Source organism: Lonchura striata, chromosome 28, assembly GCF_050655825.1.
Source record: "Lonchura striata isolate lonStrDom1 chromosome 28, ASM5065582v1, whole genome shotgun sequence".
Taxonomy (NCBI): Eukaryota; Metazoa; Chordata; class Aves; order Passeriformes; family Estrildidae; genus Lonchura; species Lonchura striata.
This window is the reverse complement of record NC_140730.1, coordinates 6,653,064-6,669,479: the sequence shown is the minus strand read 5'-3', so window position 1 is coordinate 6,669,479 and position 16,416 is coordinate 6,653,064. Positions and strand designations below refer to the sequence as shown.

At 49.1% G+C, this 16,416-nt stretch overlaps 1 protein-coding gene across 16 annotated transcripts in view; it reads left to right on the top strand.

Moving 5' to 3' along the window:
* Window positions 1-16,416, top strand: part of PIP5K1C (phosphatidylinositol-4-phosphate 5-kinase type 1 gamma) — a 49,968-nt gene that overhangs the window by 26,631 nt on the left and 6,921 nt on the right. For 3 of the 16 annotated variants that reach the window (XM_085562680.1, XM_021528215.4, XM_085562677.1), the window contains exons 3-17: window positions 1,909-1,995; window positions 2,295-2,425; window positions 3,020-3,137; window positions 5,125-5,277; window positions 7,788-8,087; window positions 8,591-8,796; window positions 9,681-9,764; window positions 10,251-10,299; window positions 11,223-11,307; window positions 12,026-12,187; window positions 12,347-12,376; window positions 13,109-13,247; window positions 13,515-13,547; window positions 15,885-15,989; window positions 16,235-16,367. In XM_085562680.1, the coding sequence (XP_085418806.1) occupies window positions 1,909-1,995; window positions 2,295-2,425; window positions 3,020-3,137; window positions 5,125-5,277; window positions 7,788-8,087; window positions 8,591-8,796; window positions 9,681-9,764; window positions 10,251-10,299; window positions 11,223-11,307; window positions 12,026-12,187; window positions 12,347-12,376; window positions 13,109-13,247; window positions 13,515-13,547; window positions 15,885-15,989; window positions 16,235-16,367 (1,815 nt within the window). Of the gene's footprint in view, window positions 1-1,908; window positions 1,996-2,294; window positions 2,426-3,019; window positions 3,138-5,124; window positions 5,278-7,787; window positions 8,088-8,590; window positions 8,797-9,680; window positions 9,765-10,250; window positions 10,300-11,222; window positions 11,308-12,025; window positions 12,206-12,346; window positions 12,377-13,105; window positions 13,248-13,514; window positions 13,548-15,884; window positions 15,990-16,234; window positions 16,368-16,416 lie in introns of all 16 variants that reach the window. The other 13 variants (XM_085562678.1, XM_085562673.1, XM_085562676.1 and 10 more) reach the window with 5 other exon arrangements.

Below are 16,416 nucleotides of genomic sequence, written 5' to 3'. Positions count from 1 at the left end.
TCAGTCCAAGCTTCTCCCAAGGCTGCAAATCAAACCCTTCCGTGTCTGTGGAAGTTTCTGTTTTTCTGATTACTACACGTAGTGAGTGAGTTAGGGAGGCTGTGATTTGTGAAGCCCTAAAACAGGGGAACATCTCCAGGGACTCATCTTCTCTTGTAGATATTCCAGGTCACAGGTTCTGAGTCACTGTTACCTTCTGGAGCAAAATTTCACAGTTGGCAGCAGGGAATCTAGTGGGAGGCTCTGTGCCTGAAAGCTGTTCCCTGAAACCCACACCCATGGTTTAGGGCATCATGTTCAAATTTGTTTGATCAAATTTTCTTACATTCCTCCTCCCATTCTTCACCTGGGATGATAAGCACTTGTGTCCATGAACAGCAAAATCTTCCCATAAAATTGCATGGAATGCAACACTTGATTCTTTTGTACCTGCACAGCAATATGCATAGTAGGAAGCTCAGCTTCTGTGGCTGCATCATTCAGTACACAAATAGGGCCACTTTTTCTTGCCCTGGAAACAGCCACAGGCAGAGCAGGAGACTGGAAGAGCCTTGTGTCACTGCAGTTCCTAGGATGGCAGTCCCTTCCCCTGCCTGTGTCTGCTCATCGCACTGGGAGGATGATGGTGAGCCATTGGCAAGGCAGGTCAGCACAGCTTGGGCTTGTGTGGAGTGAGATCCAACAGGCTGGTAGAAAGAGAGGCTGAGTTGAGCTGCTGCTCACAGCTGCTGGGAGAGGAGTGCTGAGAAGCGAGGCTGGCCCTGCTAAGAAAATAGGGTAGGAAATAGGATTTTTGAAGGAGAGCTCTGGCTGCCCCTTAGTATGAGAAGTACGAGTAGATTGACCAGAAATAACTGCAAGCTCTTGATCAAAAGCTAAAGTACAAAGAGCTTCTTCGTCTGGGCAAAATTATCTATTGTCTGCTGGAGCTATTGGTTCGGAGCTGGGTCTGTGCAGCACTCAAGAGGGACAGGGATAGAACAGTGTCACTTGGGAAGTGACCTTGAGTCTCTCTGCATGTTGTTCAGAGGAACATCCAAAGCTGTTCTGCAATGTAGCAAACCCCAAAATGGTGCTGGTTTCTCATCAACATTTCTAACTGTCTGGTGGGCTCCAGGATCCATGGAGAGAACTTGGGTGTGGGTGCAGTGTTAACTGGTGGTGGAATAGAGTCCCTAGGGCTGCAAAAGGAGCTGCAGGGAACTTCCCAACACCTGGTTACACTGGGCTGTTAAAGGAGCAGCCACAACCTGCTACCTTCTGGGTTGGCAAAGAAGGGCCGAGGCAGACTCAGAGGTAGGAGAGGAGAAGGGGACAGGAGCAGGTTTGTCACCCTGAAGTGCTGGCAGTCTATAGCATTTCTGTAAGCTCCAAAACCTGTGGGAGAGACATTCCTGTGGCTCAGCCCTGGAATTGTAAACAGATGAGATCTTGCTTAAATGGATTATCTCAGTGTGAGTGGGGCTGGGCTGTCCCTGATCTCTCCAGCAAAACCCAAGGTGTCAGTGTGACACCTGAGGGCGTGGGATTTTAAGAATAAGTCTCTGGCTGTTTGATTTAATACATCAGTGTTTAAAATCAATGGGATTTTAAATCAATGGGAAACTGCACTCAAGCACCAGGGGAATCTTGGCAGCCGGATCTTTTCCGAGCTTGGCATCTTTGCTGAGGGCTCTGCAGCAAGCAGTGGGGGTGTCAGGTGGAGCGTTGCTATTCTAATCTTCATCTTCAGGGGTGGAAGTATAATTCAAAGAGCTTCAGTTTCACCTATTGGCACTCTGCAGGGTATTCTCCAGCAGTACCATGATCTCTGTGTGCACTACAGTGTGGGAATGTGGCCGTGCTGCTCAGTATGTGCTTGGTGGCAGCTCAGCCTGTGCCCTGACTGTCCCTGTGCTCTCCTTGCAGGGCCCCTCACTGCCAGGACAGCCGGGCCAGGGAAGGAAGATTGGCCATCGAAGCGTGGATGCTTCTGGGGAAACCACCTATAAAAAGGTTTGGGTCTGGGGAGTGGGGGAAGGCACCCAAGTATGGGTGAGACTGAGAGAAGTTATGACCCAGTAGTTATTAATCTGGTTGAGATTTTATGCAGCACTCTTGGACAGCACAATCCTGTAAATAGCAAATCTGAAGCCCTAATTCATCTCTTCAGCAGCTGGGTAAACTTGATTAGCAGCATGTGGTGCCTGAGATGACCCCACAGAAACACAGACATGACTGTGTTGTAATGCAAGGGATGTTATTGTGATTATCTGCTGTGAAATGCTCACCAACTGCTCTTTTCCTTTTGCCAGACCACCTCATCCACTCTGAAGGGGGCCATCCAGCTGGGGATTGGATACACTGTGGGAAATCTGAGCTCCAAGCCAGAGAGAGATGTCCTGATGCAGGACTTCTACGTGGTGGAGAGCATTTTTTTCCCAAGGTAAAGGAGAAGGGGAAAAAATGAATGCACAAATTACTTCTTTTCTTGTCCTCTCACTGATTTTCCAAGAGAGCTTCCATCTGTCTTTAGATCAGAGTTGCATGTTCTGAATGCTTTAAATCTGCTCCATGATATACAAACAGAACAGTGGGAAGTGTTGGAATCTGCAGTGCACTGGCTTGCAGGGGAGCACAGTGAAAGATGCAGTACTGTGTACTCCAGTTTGTTACCCTTCCTATGTGTTTGTCTTTCTAGCTGTCCATCTAGAGTTTCTTCCACAAAATCATACCATGTTTTGGAAGCAACTCCTTCTGGGAGCTCTCTAACTGTGAATAAACAAAGCTCATAAAAGTTATGTTCTCTGTGTAAATATATTATGCTTGGCAAGTTCCTTTAATCTCTGGAAATAGATTTTGGCAGATAGTTTGAAACCTGTTTTCCTGTTTTCCTACCACAGAAGAAAGGTGGTGGTGATTGTTCCAAAGATGTCTTTTTAGCAAGGCTCAGTGCATGTGAAACACACAGTAGCTTTGGTGTGACTGCCCATGCCTGGTGAGTGGTAACAGGCCGTGCCCATGTGTGTGTTCTGTGCAGTGAAGGCAGTAACCTCACCCCGGCTCACCACTACGCCGACTTCAGGTTCAAGACCTATGCCCCAGTGGCGTTCCGGTACTTCCGAGAACTCTTCGGCATTCGTCCAGATGATTATTTGGTATGGATATATTTTTAGATTTTTCTGTCGTGTCCTCCTTTATTTACCTTTACCATGAGGGTGGGCAGGCCCTGGCACAGGTTGCCCAGAGCAGCTGTGGCTGCTCCATCCCTGGGAGTGTTCCAGGCCGGGTTGGATGGGGCTTGGAGCTCCCTGTTGTAGTGGAAGGTGCACATGCCCATGGTAGGGGGTGGAATGAGATGGGCTTCAAGATCACTTCCATCCCAAAACATGCCATGATTCCAAGTCTGAGTTTGCTGAATGGCAGCTGCCAGCCTGTACTGGAGGGAGGCCACAACCTGCACATAGTGTGAGCTGTGTAAGCCCTGCAATGGGCTTGCCTCACTGGTCCTTCTGGTAACAATAACTTACTGTGTTTACAAGCCAAAGGAGTTGTGTTCTGCTGGGTGCGACCCTGTAATGTCCCCTGCAGCTCTAAGGACAAAGATGGGAATTTTTTCTTGTGTACTCAGTGGAGAGCTATGTGAGTGTGTAGTTATGTTAATCATCTTAAAAAGACAGAATAAACCACAGCTTGTTCTTGTGCTTCAAAAGCTCTTCAGAGCTGGAAAGGCTGGTTTTCAAATACCTTGGAGAACAAGCTGTTGGAGCTTTGAGTGCACTGTGGTTGAATTTGGGCCCTTGCTTTTATGTGATATCCTGTTCTGTGTGAACTGGGGAAGGAAACACATCCATGAGTGCACATCCTCCCCTTTTGGAACAGCCCTTTTTGTGTGCCTTCACCTGTAGATCGGGGTGGTCACAGCTGAACACCTGCCAGTGAAACAAACCTGTGCCAGTGCCTGGTAGGAGGGTAACAGTGATCTCCTCCTGTGCCAGGCAAGGAGTTTGCCTCAGTTGCAAAGGTCATGGCTCTGATTTGTTGTTTCTGCGTCTCCTGACTGTCTCTTGCCTGCCACAGCAGCAAATGCTTTTAATTATGCATGAGATGATTAGCTTGATCAAGTCTGGGATTGTTAATCTGTGCAGAGCTGAAAGCCATTTTCATTACATAATGATGAGCATTTAATTTCTTGTTCTGATCACCTCCCTCTCTCCATCTCACCTCTCACTGGGCAGTTCTGTGATCCTGCCCTGAACCCACCTGACCCCTGCACTATCTGAGTGGGCACTGAGCTAAAAAGTGCATCTGCCTGCTTTGCTTTCTCCTTTTTTTCCTCTGCTCCTGGGCAAGTCCTTATTTGAGGACCTGCTGTTTGTGTCCTGATGACCAGATGTGCTCTCCCAGTTCAGGTCCCAGTGCAGAACTCTTTGCTGTGTTTGAGGAGGGCTCATCTCTTTTGATTGCACACCTGGGATAAGATTTGTCATGTGTTTTTAGCAGGACTGATGGAGCAAGGTGTAGCTGTAAAAATAGAGCCAGGTTGGATGGAGCTTGGAGCAACCTAGTCTAGTGGAAGGTGTCCCTGCCCAAGTATGAAATGAGATGAGTTTAAGGTCATTTCCAGCCCAAACCATTCTGGGATTCTGTGAATCAGGCACTGATTTTTGCAGGGAAGAAGGAGCACAAGACCAGGGGAGGCTGCTGAGAACAGGCTGTGTGTTGTGTTCCCTCCAGCACAGTGATATGTGGTTCCCTGAGCAGGCTGTGGTGTCTCCTGGAATCTCTGTGCTCGTCAGCATGTGCTGGGCTCTGCTCAAAGAGCCTGAATGTGATACGTGCGTGCAGGCACAATGGGAACAGATAAGATGTCATTATAAAGGCTGGATGTTCCTGAAAGCAGATGATTAGTTGGATACTGAGCAATTGGGATGCTCTGAACTGTAATCTTAGTCTCTAATTATAAATTGTCCATCAGTTTGGTTGCTCAGACCAAACCTATAATGAAAATAGTTCTCACTTGAGCTTTGCTACCCCTTAATCTCCCAGGGAGACGACATAATAGGGAAAGCCCTTGAGGGCATAGAACTCAAATCTGCAATAACTGGGGGATAGAATGTCACCTTCTTTTCTTTTTCTTGCCAGTATTCGTTATGTAACGAGCCTCTGATCGAACTGTCCAACCCTGGGGCCAGCGGCTCCCTCTTCTATGTCACCAGCGACGATGAATTCATCATCAAAACTGTGATGCACAAGGAAGCTGAATTCCTGCAGAAGCTCCTTCCTGGATACTACATGGTGTGTATCACCCAGGACCTCGGACCCAGCTCAGCTTTGTCATGGCAGCTTTTCTGTCATGGCAGGGCATGTCCTCCACCTGGGTGTCTTGTGGCCTGCCTCCCACACCAGGAACAGTGTTAACAGCATGTCATTAAGCCAGTCCCAGAAGCACAAATCCTACTGATTATTTGCAAACTGTGGGTAAACATGAGGCAGATAATTGTGCTGTAGTTTGGAGGCATTTATGGCCTCAGAATGGCTTCCCAGATGCGTGCTTCTGAGTGTCCTTTTCCCAGAACTAGTTCATTCCTCTTCACTTGGCAGTGTGCATCTGCCACAGCCTGCATTTGAGGATGGTTGCTAATTGCAGTCATAGAATAGGAAAACTCTTAAGATTGGAAAAGACCACCAAGATCATCAGGTACAGCCTTCAACTCAGCACCATGATGGTCACCACTAAACATTGTCCTCAAATACCACACCCACACATTATTTGAATGCTTCCAGGAATGGCAACTCCATCACTGCCCTGGACAGCCTGTTCTAATCCTTTACAACCCTTTCCATGAAGAAATTTCCCCTAATATCCAACCCAAACCTCCCCTGGCACAACTTGAGGTTATTTCCTCTCATCCTATCCCTTATTCCTTGAGAGCAGAGCCTGACCCCCACCTGGCTGCATCTTCCTGTCAGGGACTTGTGGAGAGCAAAAGGTCCCCCCCTGAGCCTCCTTTTCTCCAGGCAATAATGCAACCACCCTGGTTTTGTGGGGAAAGCACTGCTGTCCCTGAATCTCTCCCATTCCTGCTGTTTGACCATTACTTTGAGGATTGTCCTGACTCCCACTGGCAGCAATTCCAAGCTGCAGGCCCCCAAGGTACCAGCCAGCTTTGCGTATCAGTCTGGCAAGGCAGGATATTGAGACCTAGAGACTTGCATTGGGTCAAGTAAATTGGACCCAAACTTGCTGTTTTGGTGTAAAAACCAGGAGCTGGTCTCCCTGCACAACCATGCTGGAGGCTCCAGATTTATGGATGAGGACTCTTGACATTCAGTTACAATGACCAGGGATTTGTTTGTTGTGAAGATGCCAGGGAGAAGGTGATGTGAAGCAATGCTGCTGTCCCATCTGTGTGCCTGGTGCATTGGGGTTATGTGATCCTACACTGGTTCTGTGAAAATCCTTTCTTTGCTCAATACTTACTGGGGAAAATTTACCAAGAGAGGCAGGTTATGGGATGTTTGTGTGTTAGTGACAGCCAGGCCAGGAAGAAATTCTTCCCTGTGAAGATGGGGGCACAGGTTGCTCAGAGCAGCTGTGGTTGCTTCATCCCTGGGAGTGTTCCAGGCCAGTTTGGACTGGGGTTTGGAGTGCCCTGGGATAGTGGAAGGTGTTCCCTGCCCATGGCACAGGTGAAACCAAATGGTCTTTACAGTCCCTTCCAACCCAGACCATCCTGAGATTGTGTAAATCACTTGCTTTTGCAAATGACACTCACATTCCTGGACAGGATGAGTTTTCTTGGAAAGCACTGCCTGTTGCCTAATGTGTGTAGTAAATCAGGTGTGGACTTTTGAGTGGGAATGGAGTTGCGCTGTTAATCCTGCCATCATCAGTCAGTGAATTAAACAGAACTTACCTGTGTGATGCAGAGTTCTGAGTGACCTGTTTCAGCTTTCCACTGTCTTTGGGTTCTTTGGTGATATCCCTGATCACCCTGCTGCTCCTGGGAAACCACTCATAACAAAGGAGTCAGGGAAAGGAAGCAGGGTGGACTCATCCTGAGTTACTTCAAAGCTGTTTCCATATACCTGCCTCTATTACTTTTGGCACTCTCCAAGAGGGCTCACTGCTGTGCCCAGGTGAGCTGAGGGGATGAAATTTTAATACAGTCACGTTTCTGCTGTCTGTCAGAACCTGTCAGGTCTGTCTTTCCTGCCACAGCAAGCAGATAAGTTCTCTTTCCTTCCCAAATGTGCCCAAAGCTGAACAAGCAAATCCTGCCTGTCATGTCATTCCTAATTATTCTGCAGGCTAAAAAAAGGAGATGACAGCAGAACAGGATATCCGTGCTTTCTGGTTGACTGCTTTATAAAGCGACTCTGCAACAGGAGGAAAACATTTATGTTGTTTTGTTTAAAAAATAACCCTGTCCATGTTTTATTCTGGGCTGGAGAACGGCTCTTGATTCTGACATGGTGGAGAGATAAAGAGAGCTGTTATTTTTAAGCTTGAAGTTCCCACTTACTGTGTTTATTTCTCTCTCAGTTTGGTTTCCTTTTTTTAGCTGCTGTACTTGGGGAAAGCAGGGGATTTCTGGACTTGGTTATTTGCCCAGAGAGTGCTGAACATCTCAATCCCTATATTTTCAGGTCCTAAAGCCACTGAAATGCAGGACTTTGTCAAATGCATACACTGAGCTCCTGTTAAGTTTCTAGTCCCACTGTTGACATGTTTTATGGTGAACACAGCAGGAATATTCTGCTCAAATGACCCTTCTCCATGCTTCTTTCCACCCTTGCTACAGAATCTGAACCAGAACCCCCGGACACTGCTGCCCAAGTTTTATGGACTGTACTGTGTGCAGTCCGGGGGCAAAAACATCCGCGTGGTCGTGATGAACAACATCCTGCCTCGAGTGGTGAAAATGCACCTGAAATTCGACCTCAAAGGTTCAACCTACAAACGCCGGGCATCCAAGAAGGAAAAAGAAAAGTCCAGCCCTACATACAAGGATCTGGACTTCATCCAAGATATGCCTGAGGGCCTGATGTTGGATGCAGACACCTTCAGTGCTTTGGTGAAGACGTTGCAGCGAGACTGTCTGGTAAGGAGGGGGCAGCTCAGGGACAGGGTAAGGAACTCCCGGGCATGAGGAAGAGCAATTCCCAATTGAGAACCTTGCTAATCTGCTGACCCCAGAGTAGGATCAATCCTTTCCCCTGCCCTTTTCCCTGGAAGCCAAGCAGTAGAGTTGGATCTCATGGCAGCCTCTGAGGACTGAGGCTGTGCTCCTTTGCCTGGTGCATCACACTTCAGCAGGCTGCTCCCCTTGTAGCTGCTTTGCTGGAGCATTTTCCCAATCACTGTGCAGCAGATACAGTGGTGTTGTTTGCAAGCCGTCGGGCCTTTGCTGTGACTGTGGGATGGCCAAACTCTGTGCAGTCAAGCCCAGAGATGACTGTTGGTTTAGAAACTTTCAGGCTCTGTAAAACGAGTTAGTGGGGATGTGGATGGGCTGCTTTGCTTTGATTTCATGCTTTGGGGACTGTACTTCTGCTGCTGGCTTGATATTTTGTCTTTGTTCTTGAACTCAATATTAACCTGTAGGTATTGGAAAGCTTTAAAATCATGGACTACAGCCTCCTGCTTGGGGTTCATAACATAGACCAGCACGAGCGGGAGCAGCTGTCGGAGGGAGCGCACAGCACGTCGGATGAGAAGCGCCCTGTGGGCCAGAAAGCCCTGTACTCCACAGCCATGGAGTCCATCCAGGGAGGGGCTGCCCGGGGGGAGGCCATAGACACGGATGACACGTAGGTGAAACCTGGGCTCACTCGTGCTGCTGGGAGGGGCACAGGTGGAGGCTGCAGTGGGAAATCCCTCATGAGGCCAACAGAACTGTTCAAGGGAGCAGCTCTCCTGGGGTTTTGGTTGTGCTGCCATTGTGGTGGGAAAGGGGGAAGCTAGGGTGGAAAATAGTTCTGTAAGGCTCTGGCCTCACAGCACTTGCATGTCTTAGGCCAGGCTGTAAACTGTCAGCTTGTGTAACAGCCTCTAAACATCCACCCATTCCCTGGGGAGGAGACACTAGCTCAGTTCTAGCTCAGCACCCAAACACTGGAGCAGAAGTAGGGATCAGCCTGTCCCTAGGAGCTTGGAGTTCTCCATCACTCCTGCCTCTGGAATCCCTGGCAGTTCCCTGAGGCCATCCCAGTGGGGTTAGCAGACAGCAGTGTAGCCAAGTGCTGGAGTCACTGCTGGAGCTGGAGGCTGGGGGTTGCCCCAAGCCTGTGCTGTGCTTGACCTGGGATGCTGCCTGGCTCCCTGGCTCTTGGGCTAAGGAATGGTGGGGTTTGCTGCTTGCTGCTGTCTGAAACCAGCTGCTGTGGGTTTGATGGAGGGTCACTCCTGAGAACTGAGATAATACTGTGGTGTTTCCAGTCCTTCAGGCATCAATAATTGCAGCAGCAGCCTGAAGGAGTGTCTGGCACTCCTGTGCTTTGGTTGTGTGCTGGTGCCAATGCTGCACTTCGGCAGAATGGCATTAGTATGGATGGGACTGGGAATACCTCTGTCCTTAAGGATTTACTGCCCTAATGGCAGACAGCTCTCGCTGACCCAATAAATAACCTGATCCCCAGAGCTTGGGTGTTACTGAGCTGAGGCTGCACTTGCTGAAGTTCTGCTTTACCTGCAGGATGGGAGGGATCCCAGCAGTGAATGGCAAAGGAGAGCGTCTCCTGCTGCACGTAGGAATCATTGATATCCTGCAGTCATACAGGTAGGTAACCTGGCAGTGTGTGTTGGTTTTGTATTTAATTGATATTTGGTGAGGAGAAAAACCTCTAGCTGATAACATCTCTTTTAGTACCAAGTGAAAGCAGGGGGCATGTTCTCTCCTGGAGACTGTGAGGATGAGTAGATATGGCTGCCCCAAGCTGGCTGTTGGTTTCCATCATGTCCTTAGAACAGCTGGGGATACACAGACCTTTGTCCAGGATGATGAGCTGCTCATAAAGAAGTAGTTTCCCACTTCAGTGTGGGAAGCAAATCTCTAGGAGTGGAAGGGTCACCTCTTCCATCCCAGCTCCTCCTTTCCTGTGGTGTTCCCAGGCAGTCCTGACCTCCTGAGGGAGATGCTGGAGAAAGCTCAGTCCTGGTGACATTGGCAGCTCAGGGATCTCACCTATAGGGTATGAAAGGGGGTTGGTACAGAGTGCATGCCTGAATCCGTATCTTTATTTCTCTCTCCACTTCTTGGAATTAGGTTCATCAAGAAGTTAGAACACACCTGGAAGGCCCTTGTCCATGATGGGGTGAGTGCCTGTGCAGAGGCAGGAGTCGTCCAAGCCTTGCAGGATTACTTGGTGGCTATTTCTGGAGCCTGACCTGGCACAGCTGCAGCTGATGCAAGGAGCAGTATTTGCTCCCCATTCCTGCTCAGCAGGGTGGTGCCATTTATTCCCAGCCAGGTTTTCTTGCTCAGTCCAGCTCCTCACATGTTGAGCTGTTGTGCTCACAGCTTTCCTCCCTTGCTCCTGTCTCCCATGACACCAGGATTCCTGGGCTGTCAGGAGCCCTGTGCTGTTCTCTCTGGTGACTGGCTGTTTCTACCTCAGCAAGCTCTCTGCCAGCAAATCCCTTTCCATGTTTCCATGCTGGCTTCATTCCTGCAGCAGCCAGGTGTGTGTTTCTGAAAGAACAACCTTGGATGTGGGAACCATTTTTCAGCCTTGCATTTTGTGGCTTCCCTTAAAGTGGCAAAGAAAATGTGGAGATGCCAAGTCATGGAAGCACAGTCAAACATCAGAAGCAGAAAGAGCTTCAGTTTTACTATGTTAAACAAGAACATTTGAAATGTTTGGAGACCCTTGGCTGAATTTGGGTATCTGTGTGACATGCAAAGGTATCCAGGTTTGATTGGAATGGCAGCCAGCAAAGCCAGAAGAAATTTCATGTATGCAATCAGGCCAGCGTTTAAAAAAAATCCAGGAAGTCTACAAAGGACTAAAATCACCAAAATCCATTATAAAATCACAGCAAGAATATAATCAAATGCAATCAGAGGCAATGCTTCAGGGTTATTTATAGCATTAATTAGAGTGTTTCAGTTAAGCCTTTCCATTTTAAGGCTCTGTCAGTGCTAAATGTTGGAATAAAAAAGACTGTGTTGGTTCTTAAAGAAATTCTGCCTTGAGGGATCATTTTAAAATTAAACAATTGCTTCTTGCTGTTGTAGGACACGGTGTCAGTACACAGACCCAGCTTTTATGCAGAGAGATTCTTCAAATTCATGACCAACACGGTGTTTCGCAAGAATTCCTGTAAGTACCAAGTTCAGGGATTGCTGTGCTCTGAGGTTTTACCTTGGTCTTGCTGTTGCAGGCTTCACAAGGAGTCTGGGGTGAAGCCTGAGCAGGATTTTGCAGTGGTACAGTTGTGAAAGCTGGGGGTGTACAGCCTGGAGAAGGCTCTTAGGAGACTTTGGAGCCCCTTCCAGTGCTTAAAGGGGGCTTAGAAAAAGGAGAGGGAAGGATATTTTATACAGGCAGATAGTGACAGGCAAGGGGCAATTGTTTTGAGCAGTCAGGGTTAGATTAGAAGATAGGAGATCTGAGGGTGGGGAGGCCCTGGTACAGGTTGCCCAGAGCAGCTGTGGCTGCCCCATGCCTGGAAGTGTCCAAGGCCAGGTTGGGCAGGGCTTGCAGCAACCTGTCTAGTTGCTGGGCTCTGTCTCATTGCATGGGCTCTAGTGCCTATGTCCCTGCCCATAGAGGGGGTGGAATGAGATGGGTTTTTAAGGTCCCTTCCAACCCAAAACATTCCATGATACGGAGCAAAGCTGAGAACTGCAGAGCCCTCAGATTGTCACAGCTTGCCTTGGTTTGCTCAGGCTCTCACCCAATCCATGCAGCCAACCTGGGTTCAGTCCAGAAGGGATGTGTGAGGGCAGAGCCTCTCCTTGTGAAGGGAGAAATGCCTTCAGTGTGCCAGTAGCTGGTGGTGGTACTTTGACCTTCTCTGCCCGGCTCCCTCTGCCAGCCCTGAAGTCGTCCCCCTCGAAGAAAGGGCGCAGTGCCTTGCTGGCCGTGAAGACGGCGGGTCCCACGGCGGCGTTCTCGGCCAGCCAGCTGGCCTCCGACAAGGACGACACCCAGTACGACCTGCGGGCGGCCAGGAGCTACCCCACGCTCGATGATGAAGGTGACAGCCACCCTCAGGGTATTGCCTCTGTGGTTACCCTCTCTTTCCTAGCAGTTCTTTAGGATCCTCCCTTGTTCTCATCAAGTTCCCCACTGTGCACCAACTGCAGATCTTTCCTCATGGATAGCTCTTCATTGCATGTCTTGCTGTGCTTTGCAGGTGCTAAACCTAACCAGGACAGGGAAGAAGGTAAGAGTGCATTGTTTTGTCGCAGCACCAGCAGGTACTTGATGCAACAGCTCTGCATCAAAGGAGACCAACCTTGTGGGGTTCTGCAGTAAAAATGGTTGCCTGCATCACTGCTGCAAGACATTACTGGTGCCAAGGAGCACCATAAGCCATATCCCAAAGCCAACAGAAAGTTGCATTTTCTACCCTTTTAAAAAACGATTTTACAGGGTGTGACTGGGAACTGCAGCACTCCAATGACAGTGTTTGGGCAGTTATAACAGGCAGGATCTTGCCACTGGAAAACAGAGGAATGGCCTGGTTCTGTGCTGCCTTTCCTTCACTTCCGTCTGGCTGCATTTACAGCTCTTCCAGTGCATGGGTGTTGGATTGCTCCCTGTGCAAAGCACTGAACACTCAGTTCATCTCTTAATTCACTTGGATATTTATCCCTGATGATCCAAGCCTTTAATCCAGCTTTGGTCACCAGTGAGAAATCTTCACTGGCATTCTGTTCCCTGCCTGTTGTGCTGGAAGTGGTGCTGACTGGCTCTCTCCAGAGGATGCCTTGGGAGAGGCAGTCATGACCCAGCTAAACTTCTGCCTGTCTGTGGTTTGAGTGCCCAGTCCCAGTGTGGGTGTGCAGGTTCATGGTGGAACAGCCTCACATGAGGCTGGTGTAGGTGAAGTGTTGCTGTTTGACTTAATCATCTCTTCTTCCTGCCTCTCCCCTGCCCTGCTGTGGGCCAGCAGGCAGGCCAGACCTGCTCCCTTGCACTCCTCCTTCCTTTGAAGAAGCTACCACAGCCTCCATAGCCACAACACTATCGTCAACATCTCTCTCTGTTCCCGAGCGATCCCCCTCGGAGACCTCTGAGCAGCCCAGGTACAGGTGAGGAGACTTTCCTGCTCCCACTGCTGTCGAGTGGCTGCTGTTGCTCTCCGTGCTGCAGATCCGCACTCTAGAATGCTAATGACCGATTTTAATTAAATCTCTCATGGGAGCAAGCAGACACAGCTTTGATGGGATTAATTATTGCTGGAAGAAGTGTCAGCTGTTAAGTAGAACATCTCCCTCATGGGATGTGGAGGTATAGGGACAATGCAGGATTTCTGGCTTAAATTTCTCCTCCAAACTCTTCTGTTTTTTTTTCCACAGGAGGCGTACACACTCCTCAGGGCAGGATGGCAGGTGAGAAATGTGTCTCCTGTCTTCTTGTCTTGTATTCTCTCTGCTGCACAGAGACCTCATGTTTATCCCTGTGCAAAGGTCGCTTAGAAGGCTGAGTGGGAATTTCAGCAGCTCCAGGATTTTGGCATGGATGCTGAGCTGTTTCTCCAATCAGATGATCCCCACTTCTTACAGAATTTTCCTTGTAAAGCATATTTCTTAGTGCTTTGAAAATACCAATTATTTGATAGGAAATGGTCCAACAGTGTTGTCCAAATTTACCCACTCACCTAGCACTAGAGTCAAGGAAGGTCATTTAAGTTCCTTTAAGCAAGAAAGTGAGCCCTGACAGCAGGAACATTCCTCCTCTGAGCATCTGCTTGTGGCTTGGGCAAAGGGAAAGGGCTTTGACTTTGTGAGGCACTGAGCACCTTCAGTCCCCTCAGAAGTAGCTTCCAGTGTTTTCAGAAATCTGTGAGGCTTTTCCCCTCCTGTGGTGTTTCAGAGCCAAGGGCAAAGTAGGACAGAAATGCTGTGCTGCAGAGAGGTGTCTGATTTTAGAGGCTCTTACCATTAAATTATTGTGCATTATTGTGGAATTATTTTGCATCGGTAAAAATTACCCCAGGATCTGCACGAGGAGCCAGTGGATGCTGCTGGCTCTGCCCTCGCTTTCCAGGACATTGTGTAGGTGTGATAGGCTTTGAAATGACATCAGAGACTCAATCCTAGGATGTGCCATAGCCAGAGGAGCCTGACAGCCTGATGTCCTCTCTCCCTGCAATGTTTGGTGCTTGGAAGGAAAGGCCTTTGGAAGATGAGGGTTTGCCCCATGTTACAGGCATCTGCTGTTGTTCTGAACTTTGAGTGATTTGCTGAGTTCAGTTGACAAGCACTGTGAAAAAATCCCTTTCTATGGTATTTCCTAATGAAAATACCTCTGGATGCTGCATGTTGCTGAATCTTGGTAAATTCCTATCCCTGGAAGACAGGGACCTGCTCACTGTGAGAAGTGTCAGGGACTTAAGAAGCACCTCATATCCTGCAGAATCCAGTGTTAAAAATTGCTGAAAATTGGAGACTTGCACCCAGGCCTCAGTGGTGGGGCCCATGAGCCAAATGCAGTGACTTCATCCAAAAGAGTTCAGGCTCAGTGGTACCTCCTGGAGGGAGGGAGCTGCTGTAGTGTGTGACTGCTCATCCAGAAATAGGTCAGGTGAATCAGAGTGACCTGGGAGAGTTCAGGGAGCTCAGTGGCTTGGTCAGAGTAGATCTGTCTGTCACAGATTTGCCAGAGCTACACTGATTGTCTGCAGGTGTGGCCACCTTTGCTGTTTTTTGCCTTATTGGTCCCTTTCTAATGCCAGTGCCTCCATGTGCCCTTCCTGGGAGAGTAGGGACCTGTGCACTTGTGGAACTCTCTGGGATCCCCTGGTAAAAACCAGACAGACACAAATTTATTAAAGGAAGAATTTACATTCCCGTACTGAGCTGGTAAAAACCTTACCCAATTTGCTCAAGAATGTGTCACGCCTCTGGTTATTCTGGTCTGCTGGGGAATTCAGTCCAGGTTTGAAGTCCAGCCCTGTGAGGAAGAGTGTAGCAAATTCCATGCATGGAGCTGGACAGAAGTGTTGCCCACTGGCCCCAGCTCTGGTCAGAGCCAGCCTGGAGCAGGGCAATGCTGTCAGTGAACCCAGAGCTCAGCCCTTCTCTGACAGCTGCCCCTCAGCTGGGCAGACTCCTGCTTCTCTTTCCCATGTGGACAGTGCAGCCAGCCTGCTAGCACAAGTAATTACTTTAATAGCATGAGGTATTAAAGTGAAGATTGTCAGAAACAGTTCCAGAGTGTGCAGATAAATCTGATCTCAACCCTGGAGCAGCTTTGGTGTGCTGAGTCTTTGAAGAGGTCAGAAGCTCTGGCCTGGTGCCAGGCTAACTCTGGAAAGAGGTTTTCCCTTGAGGCCAGTTCTTTGCTCCCATTCTCCATCTGACACTGCCCATCTTTCCTGCTGCACTGGCTGTTTAACTCCTTTTCTCTTGTCCTCTTTTCCCACCTTTTCCCACCTCTTTATTCCTGAATGCTGCAATCTTCCAGAACTGACTCTTTTTCCTGGGAGTTTTGGTTATCCAAATCCTCAGTCCTGGGAGGTGTGAGTGCTCCCTCTGAGCTGAGATCAGCCACTGAGTCTGTTCTGGTAGCCCAGTGCCATGATAGCAGCAGCAGCTGTGTGCTGGGGCAGAGCTGCACAAGAGGCTTGGCTGGCTCTGGACTGATTCAGGCCAATCTGAAATTGAGGGCTATGTGTAATTCGTGTCCAGCTGAGTCTTTGGACCTGTCTCCCCTTTGGTTTCCAGGTCACACGAGGAGGTGCGAGTCCAGGAGGAGGTTCAGCAAATCAGTGTCGAGCTGGAGCCCAAGTGTGACGTTGAGATTGTAGCTCCTGAAGAAGAAGTCAAAGAGTGAGTGTTTTGAGTGTTGAGCAGAGCCCATACAGTGGGTTTTGAGCTATGGCTGCTTCTGCTGGAGGCTTTGCTGGAGCTATGGGTTTTCAGTGGCGCTGAGCACAGTACTGACCTGCCCTGCCCTGACGTGACCCTTCAGGATGTGATAGCACAGCATCTTCAGAAGCTCCTCTAACAAACCCATTTTGCTTGCTCCTGTCCTGACTGCAGTGACTAGACTGTCATTTCTTTCCCTTCTGCAGAGAGGCAGCTTCTTCAGCCTGTGCCATTGTCACATCCACAGCCACCGTAGAGGTGGAGACAGCCAGCCAGGCCTCGGAGCCAGCCAGCCAGGCCTCGGATGAAGACGATGTGCCAGTCACAGACATATACTTTGTAAGAGACCTTCTCCACCTGACCCTTGGGGGGTGATGGGAAGGGTTGG